This window comes from Hevea brasiliensis, chromosome 16, assembly GCF_030052815.1.
Source record: "Hevea brasiliensis isolate MT/VB/25A 57/8 chromosome 16, ASM3005281v1, whole genome shotgun sequence".
Classification (NCBI taxonomy): Eukaryota; Viridiplantae; Streptophyta; class Magnoliopsida; order Malpighiales; family Euphorbiaceae; genus Hevea; species Hevea brasiliensis.
Genome location: NC_079508.1, coordinates 62,275,828 through 62,282,863, shown reverse-complemented (window position 1 = coordinate 62,282,863; position 7,036 = coordinate 62,275,828). Strand labels below are relative to the sequence as shown.

Below are 7,036 nucleotides of genomic sequence, written 5' to 3'. Positions count from 1 at the left end.
AGTGGGCAACATAGAAGCCAAATCGACTTCCTCTTAACCAGGAAGACAAATAGAGCTCTATAAAAGGATTGCAAGGTCATTCCAAGAGAGGTTTTAACAAATCAACATCGGTTAGTGGTCTTGGATGTCAAGTTTAAGAACAATTCAAGTAAGGTAAGAAGAAATAGTGTAGCTTGAACAAAGTGGTAGGAGTTCAAAGGAGTAAAGCAAGTGAAGTTCAAAAATGAGCTTCTCGAATCCGAAGCATGGAAGCTGAATATGGAGGCCAATGATATGTGGATACAGATGACATCAAAGATTAGATAAGCAGCTAGAAAAGTACTTGGAGAGTCTAAAGGACATGGACCACCCTCAAAAGAGAAATGGTGGTGGAATGAGTAAGTTCAAAAAGCAGTGAAGAGAAAAACGAAATGGTATAAGAAATTACCTAAATATAATAATAATAAGGCATATGAACAATACAAGATAACAAAGAAAGAGGCAAAAAAGGCAATTAGTCAAGCAAGAGCACAGGCCTTTGAAAAGTTATATGACAAACTTGGAACTAAAGAATGGGAGAAAGATATTTATAGATTAGTAAGGAGGAGAGAAAGGAAATGTCAAGATCTCAATCAAGTTAGGTGCATTAAGGATAAAGAAGGAAAAGTGTTAGTGAAAGATAAGAACATTAAAGAAAAATGGAGAAAATATTTTAATGATCTCTTTAATAATAATCAAAATGGTAATAGCGTGAATATAGACTATAGAACGATAAAAAAGAATGTGAATTATATTAGATGGATTAGATCTTTAAAAGTAAAGGAAGCACTTAAGAGAATGAAAGTGGGTAAAGCCTGTGGATCCGATAGAATACCAATTGAAATGTGAAAGTGTTTGGGAGATATGGGAGTGGCATGGTTAACTAAATTATTTAATAAGATTCTAAACTCAAAGAAAATGCCTGATGAATGGAGGAGGAGTATTTTAGTACCTATTTGTAAAAATAAGGAAGACATACAGAATTACTCAAACTATAGGGGAATTAAACTCATGAGCCATACTATGAAGTTGTGGGAGAGAGTTGTAGAGCATCGACTACTTCATGATACTTCTATCTCTCTCAATCAATTTGGCTTCATGTCCGGTCATTCAACTATGGAAGCGATCTTTCTCATTAGAAGTTTGATGGAGAAATATAGAGATGTGAAGAAAAATCTACACATGATTTTTATTGATTTGGAGAAGGCTTATGATAGTGTTCCAAGAGATGTCTTATGAAGTGTGTTAGAATAAAAGAGGGTATCTATTAGGTACATATAAGTGTTGAAAGATATGTATGAAGGAGCAACTACTATTATGCGCACAGTGGGAGGGGACACAAGAGATTTTCCAATCTCAATTTGATTACACCAAGGATCAGCTATAAGCCCTTACCTTTTTACATTAGTCTTAGATGAATTGACAAAACATATACAAAAGAATATTCCTTATTGCATGATGTTTACGGATGATATTGTTCTGATAGATGAGACGCGAGAAGGAGTCAATAGAAAGCTAGAGCTTTGGAGAAGTACTCTAGAGTCAAAAAGGCTTTAAGTTAAGTAGAACAAAGACAGAATACACGCATTGCAAGTTCAGTGAAGGCCAAACTGGTGATAGGGAAGGAGTTAGTTTGGATGGAGTGGTACTGTCCCAAAGTAATCACTTTAAATATCTCGGCTCAGTCCTTCAAGTAGATGAGGAATGTGAGGAGGATGTTAGTCATAGGATTAAAGCCGGATGGTTAAAGTGGAGACGTGCCACGGGAGTTTTATGTGATCGCAAAATTCCCAATAAGTTGAAAGGAAAATTTTACCGTACAGCCATACGACCGGCTATGTTATATAGTAGTGAGTGTTGGGCATTGAAGAAGTCATATGCATCTAAAATAAGAGTTGCAGAGGTGAGAATGTTAAGGTGGATAAGTGGTCATACTAGACTAGATAAAGTCCATAATGAGAGTATTAGAGAAAAGGTAGGAGTAGTGCCAATTGAGGATAAGTTGAGAGAAGGGAGATTGAGGTTGTTTGGTTATGTGAAGCGTAGACATACGGAGGCTCCAATTAGACAAGTAGAGCACATTAGGTTAGAGGATAGAAACAAAAAAAGGGATAGACCTAAATTGACTTGGAGGAGAATAGTACAACATGAACTAGAAGCATTACAAATTTCTAAGAATTTAACCCAAAATAATTTAGAGTGGAGAAAGTGAATCCATATAGCCGACCCCAAATTTTTGGGATAAAGGCTTAGTTGAGTTGAGTTGAGTTAAGTTGATTAGGTTTAAACAGTTTCACAAGGACACAGAATATACACATGATGAAACCAAGCTTAATAATCTGAGAAATTCTACTGAAATTTCCTTAAAAAAATACTGAATACTCAAGCCAATTCCTTGTAAAAAACTTGAAATCTTATTTCTTTTTCCAACCAATGTGATTTGCTATTTATAGACTACATAAACTAACATACAATTATCTAATGGTTTAAACTATTACAGGTGGATATTCGTTTAAAAGCTATCAAGTGCATTATAAAGTATATTTTGCATGTCACCAACATTTCAAGGAATTGCGTTAAGTTTCCAAGGAAATGTGACAATATGCAGTCAATTTCAATTTAGTAAATAAATAAACATACCATTCTCCAAATCCAAATGGTTTAGCATTGCTAAATATTATCAGAGTACCAATTCCAAATAATTATAGATAATTATAGTGAAGTACATGCAAACAAAAGATGTGCGAAGTGTAAATCGAGTCTAGAAGAAAAATCACATCCAGACGCACTACATGTCTTTCTCATACTAAAGGACAAGGGGGGGAATGCAAATATGTAAATAAATATACCATAATCTAATGGATTAAAACTTTATTTTAGAGTAGAAGGTAATTAATCACTACTAACAGCATAATAACGTTAAAGAAGGAAAAGAAACACTCGAACAAGAAAAGTTTGAAGGTTGAAGCAGAAGACTTCTGAGAAATAGCATTAATGCAGATGATGAAGACACTATAACAATGCAACTGCCTCATGTTAACCATGACCCTGAAATGAAGCACAAGAGCACATAGTACACATCAAAGGCCCTTACCCTGCTCCTTGGAATATCCACCTAATGATGGCATGACTTAACTAGCGTGAACAAGACAAAATGAACCACTAAGTAAGAATAAGCTAGTCTCCTGTATTTACCATCTATTGCAATGCTAGAATAACCTTACATGAGAATCCAGATTCAATCAAGACCCTGAAAAGGAAAACAAATGCAAAGGATAGAACAATGCCGGAACATGGATTGAATATTAAGAAAAATGCAAAATAGCTTTTAAAAATTTTGCATAAAGTCACTGTCCAATAAAATGTATTACAAATATTCCAATTGATACAAGGCTGAAGCAAAATTAGGAAATGGTCATGATTTAAAGCATATTGCCTTCTCTATGAACAGCTCATTGAACTTATTTACTGAGAAACCATAAAAAGAGAATAAATTTCAAACAAGGATGCTTTTGACTATCCCATAGAAATTAAACTGAATTTTTAATTTTCAAATCACCAAAAAAAAAAAAGAAGGAAAAAGAGAGACCATCCTTAAAACTTAAGACACAGAATGCAAATCAAGCTAACTTGCATAGAGGCAGTAAAAGTGTAAAACCAAGAATCATAATAGAGAAAGAAGAGGAAAATAATTTGTCTTAAAAACAGTCATACAAGCATTACAACACATGCCCAATCACAGTCAAAATAGAAATAAAAATAAATTTTCCTTGTGCAGCGCCCATTAAGTCACAATGACATTATTCAGTTTCACAAAACCTAGAGTATGCTCATTGTATACGTAAAGTTATATTTAATATAAGTTATAGATTAACTGTTAAAAGCATAGACAGAAATCAGTCATAGGCTTACCATCATAAAACAAAAGTTGGTAAATTGCAGGATTGGTCCTACTACACATACACATGCTCACAATTTTGCTTGCAATTAACCAAACACCAATAAAAGTTGACCATATCCATGAATGCAGCTCCCCTTCACCCCCACCCCCCCCCCCCCCCCCAAAAAAAAAAAAAAAAAAAAAACCACCAAAATAAATAAATTATCTCTGCACACCCACATACATTTAACATGAATATTTGAATTACTTTCAAGAATATTTAACAAGATCAATTACCATTGCATTTCATAAAATACAAACTTAAACCAGAATAACAGATATCAGCAGATGGATATTGGCATACCATGCACAATGATACTTCAGGAGCCTGAAACATTTTGCAATTGAAGAACTGCACTTAGAATAAATTAAAGTTATACAATCACTTTTACAAACATTTGACACTCTTTTACTATATTACCTGAAACATCCATATCAAGTAACAATAATAGCAACGAAACTCATACGAAGATAGATGAAACAAAAGGGTAAGAAAACCAGATTATTACTTCTATTACAAATTGAACAACACATAATACTAGCAAAACTGAAAATCCAAGGGAAGTTCAAAATTACCAAAAGCACTCGATCCAAAATTGTTCAGTTATGCTAATTGTGATGTGAGGCTCACAGTTGTTGCTTAATGTTTTCTGTATGCAACTGTGCCAAAGCTTCTTATTACAAGACTCTTGTGGCTTTGGTCATTGTTTGGTGGCGGGAAGGCAATGTAGGAGGTGGAGGCTGAGATTTATATATCTGTGAGCGGGCAGGGTCATCATCAAGTTCATTAGAATAATTAGTAGTTTCTATGGAAGCAGTACCCATGGACTGAGCTTGGAGATTGATTTGAGGAAGACCCTCAGCTTGTTTATGATTTTCATTATGGGGTACATTAACAAGTGAACTTGATGTTGGGACCATTCTGTAAACTTGTGAGGCTAACTCAGGTGCAGGTGAAGCAGCTGCGACCTTGTAAGCCACTTGAGTAGGGTTGAGAGAAGGATAAGGATGTGTTGGGGGATGATCAGAACAAACAGTTGCAGGGTTAATCAAACCACTTTGCATAGGAAAACTGTAAGGATAGCCAACAGGCACAACATATATTGGGTGTGGTTGATTGGTCTGATAATACATCTGCTGCTGAGGGACTGGAGAACTCATCAAATAGTAAGAAGATATTGGCATCATTCCAGGTGGGTTCTGCGGTAAGTAATGTGGAGCAGGTGTATGGACAAATTGTACTTGTGGCTTGTCAAATTGGAGAGACAATGGAAACCCAGAAACATGAACCACTTTTTGCGTCTCAACCCCAGTGGAAGGATCAAGGATTTTACTCACAGATTCTAATGGGGTGAAAGAATTTGTATTCTCCGTTGCAGGAACTGAAGCAACTGGGTCTTGATAAGTCAAAGTCTGTGGATGAGAAACAGCAGTAGCTACACTATTGCCACTGTAACAACAAATTAGACAAACCTGTTATACTCACCACTGCTCAAAAGAACTTCGTTTTAATGTCACAATGTTTAAAAACAAAAACCAATCCAAAAACATAAATACAAAATGTTAATCAACCAAACCAAGAACACAATATTTCAAATCCTCCCCAGAAATGAGTTTAACTAGAAAAATAGGCTCGTTTTTAAGTAAGTGTTCGTGAGTTTGAATTGCTTCTCTCTCCATCATTCCTACATCTTTTCATTAACTAAAGAAATGCTACTGAAGAAAAAAAATTGCAAGGAATTGGAACAATCAGTAGAAAAAATTTCTAAAGCATACCTTGCAAATGATTCTGAAGTGGACAACTTGACCTTGTTATCCAGAGAACCCGCTCCATGATCCTCAACCTGACCCTTAGCGGGCAAATTCGACAGAGAAACTGAAGAAGAAGTCGAACCGAATGATGAATTCGTCTCCAAAACCATCGACTCCGGCCCACAAAGACCAACACTCACCTCTCCAACACTACAAGCACCATTACTACCCTCACACTGCCCCTCCCCTCCAAACCCCACCCCTCCCTTCTGCATAATCTTGGCGCTCTTCAACACATCAGCAAACCAACTCTCCGTCTTGGGGTGCCTCAGTTCGTTCCCAGACAACTCACCCATATTAGAACCGGGATTCAACTGAGTCAATTCAGGCTGAGTTGAAATGGGTTTCACAGGGAAGAGGAAAACCCGGATGCGAGAGGGAGTTGGGGAGAGGCGGTGGTGCTCATCAAGCATAATAAGGAGGTCCTCGTCTGTGGAAAGGGAGATAAGCGAGTCAAGGTCGTGATTGGGAAGCTGGTACTTTAGAGTAAAAGGGTTGCTGATGTGAAGAACAGTAGCTAAGTGGGTGGTGAGAGAGGAAAGAGTGAGATTGGCAGCGGTGGTGGGAATGGTTATGATGCGGGTATCGCCGCCAGCATAGTAGAGAGACTTGGTGTGGAGGCGTGTGACGATGTGCCCTCCATAGCTGCACATCAGGCGGAGTTTAGTTGTGGAGGGTGGTGGCGGGTCCATCTGAGCGACGGTGGCGGAGAGACAGGGGTGGTGGCGGTGTTGCTAAATGTAAAGGTAGACAAAGCAAGCGGAAATATTTTATTAGACAGAAAATTAACTCCCAAGCCGCGAAAAAGAACCATTTACGCAACAGGAGGCGTCATCTTTAGGATATGCATTACATTACTACACAATTCGCCCTGTCGTCTTTCCCTTGTTTCTTTTTCTTTATTTTTTTTTTTATTTTAGGAGTTTTATTTTCCAATTAATATATTTTGGCCCACCAAAAGAGTTGTTTTAGGCAAATCAATTATTCCTTATCCCTCTCACTTGTGATAATTAATTATTTTTTTATATAATTAATTTTAATATAATTTAAATTTCATATTTATTAATAAATATTAAATTATTTTATAATTTATTTAAAAATTTTCAATTTTAAAAATAATTTCAATATTATTAAACTAAAAGTCATATATATCTTATAATATAAAATATTAAAAAGTTTAATATATTTACCCTAAGCTATTCCCTAAAAGCAATGCTAAATTATAAAATATATATTTAAATATTGATTAAACTATTTTTTTTTTAG

At 35.9% G+C, this 7,036-nt stretch overlaps 1 protein-coding gene across 1 annotated transcript; it reads right to left on the bottom strand.

The window, feature by feature from the left end:
- Positions 1-4,302: 4,302 nt before the first annotated feature.
- LOC110666820 (protein PAL OF QUIRKY) lies at positions 4,303-6,599 on the bottom strand. The gene is made up of 2 exons (XM_021827448.2): positions 5,735-6,599; positions 4,303-5,408 (listed from the first exon to the last, which is right to left on the bottom strand). The coding sequence occupies exons 1-2, from the start codon at positions 6,460-6,462 to the stop codon at positions 4,637-4,639; spliced, it is 1,500 nt and encodes a 499-aa protein (XP_021683140.2). The 5' UTR covers positions 6,463-6,599; the 3' UTR covers positions 4,303-4,636.
- Between the last annotated feature and the right edge of the window lie 437 nt (positions 6,600-7,036).

Bases quoted from the DNA above. Each gene is read 5' to 3' on its own strand.
- LOC110666820 (XM_021827448.2), bottom strand. From the start codon at position 6,462: ATGGACCCGCCACCACCCTCCACAACTAAACTCCGCCTGATGTGCAGC. The intron at 5,409-5,734 runs GTATGCTTTAGA...TTGTTGTTACAG, and splicing joins ACTTCAGAATCATTTGCAAG to TGGCAATAGTGTAGCTACTG.